Here is a 1,679-nt window from a genome sequence, read left to right as displayed (position 1 = left end):
CCCTACCGGCGGCGTCCCCAGTGGCCACCCCTGAGTTGGCTGCGTGAAACTTTTCCCCGCGCGCTTCGGCTCGGAGCCCGCGCCTCTCGCCACCGCCCCCGCAGGGACCCGCCGCCCGTGGGGAGCGAAGGGGGGGGAGAGGCCCGTGGCTCCCCCCCCGCCTCCTGTTGGGGCTCAGCCGGGCGAGGCGGCGGGCCCCCCCGGGCGATGGCCGTGGAGCTGACGATGGGCGCCGAGCTGCCCAGCAGCCCGCTGGCCATCGAGTACGTCAATGACTTCGACCTGATGAAGTTCGAGGTGAAGAAGGAGCCGCCCGAGGCCGAGCGCTTCTGCCACCGTCTGCCGCCCGGCTCGCTATCCTCGACGCCGCTCAGCACGCCCTGCTCCTCCGTGCCCTCCTCGCCCAGCTTCTGCGCGCCCAGCCCGGGCACCGGCGGCGGCGCGGGGGGCGGCGGCGGCGCGGCGCAGGTCGGGGCTGCCCCGGGGCCGGCAAGCGGGGGCCCCGGCGCCGTCGGGGGCGCCTCGGGGAAGCCGGCGCTGGAGGATCTGTACTGGATGAGCGGCTACCAGCACCACCTGAACCCCGAGGCGCTCAACCTGACGCCCGAGGACGCGGTGGAGGCGCTCATCGGCAGCGGCCACCACACCGGGCACCACGGTGCGCACCACCACCCAGAGGCCGCCGCGGCCTACGAGGCCTTCCGGGGCCAGGGCTATGCGGGCGGCGGCGGCGCGGACGACATGGGCGCCGGCCACCACCACGGCACGCACCACGCCGCCCACCACCATCACCACCACCACCACCACGGCGGCGCGGGCCATGGCGGCGGCGGCACGGGCCACCACGTGCGCCTGGAGGAGCGCTTTTCCGACGACCAGCTGGTGTCCATGTCCGTCCGCGAGCTAAACAGGCAGCTCCGCGGCTTCAGTAAGGAGGAGGTCATCCGGCTGAAGCAGAAGCGGCGCACGCTCAAGAACCGCGGCTACGCTCAGTCGTGCCGCTTCAAGCGGGTGCAGCAGCGGCACATTCTGGAGAGCGAGAAGTGCCAGCTCCAGAGCCAGGTGGAGCAGCTGAAGCTGGAGGTGGGGCGCCTGGCCAAGGAGCGGGACCTGTACAAGGAGAAATACGAGAAGCTGGCCGGCCGGGGCGGCCCCGGGGGCGCGGGCGGAGCCGGCTTCCCGCGGGAGTCCTCGCCGGGAGTCGGGGCCAAGGGCGCTTCCGACTTCTTCCTGTGAGCACCAGACCCCGAGCCCGCGCCGCCGCCGAGAAGAGGCTCGCGCGGGCGGCCCGGGGCCTCGGCTCGGACTCCGCGGCCCAGGGCGAGGACGCATGGCCGGGCCGAGGCGCCCGCCGCGCGCGGGCGCACGCGTTAACGCCGCCGCCTCCGGCCGGGCCGACCCCGCGAGCCCCGCTGCGGCGTCTGCAGGCTCCGGACTGCAGGCCCCTTCCGCGGCGCGGCCTCCTCGCTCCCGGCCCGCGCACCTTACCGGGTGGCCGTCCTGACGCTGCCACGACTCCTCTGCTCGGAGCGCGGCGATTCCCGGGAGAGTTGGGCCGGGTCGAAGTCCTTCCTGGCGTCCGCTTGTACATACGTGAGATGCGGTTCTGCGCCCGACCTCACCCGGACCGCCGCGAGGGTCTCCGCCGCCGCCCCGCGCTCCTTCGCGCTCCTTCGTTT

The 1,679-nt window shown here is 74.6% G+C and overlaps 1 protein-coding gene across 1 annotated transcript; it reads left to right on the top strand.

Annotated features, from left to right (window-relative positions):
* The first annotated feature begins 207 nt into the window (after window positions 1-207).
* Window positions 208-1,236, top strand: MAFA (MAF bZIP transcription factor A). Its single transcript, XM_060116315.1, has one exon. The coding sequence runs from the start codon at window positions 208-210 to the stop codon at window positions 1,234-1,236; it is 1,029 nt and encodes a 342-aa protein (XP_059972298.1).
* The last annotated feature ends 443 nt before the right edge of the window (window positions 1,237-1,679 follow it).

Source organism: Mesoplodon densirostris, chromosome 13, assembly GCF_025265405.1.
Source record: "Mesoplodon densirostris isolate mMesDen1 chromosome 13, mMesDen1 primary haplotype, whole genome shotgun sequence".
Taxonomy (NCBI): Eukaryota; Metazoa; Chordata; class Mammalia; order Artiodactyla; family Ziphiidae; genus Mesoplodon; species Mesoplodon densirostris.
This window is presented reverse-complemented; position numbering and strand designations above follow the sequence as displayed.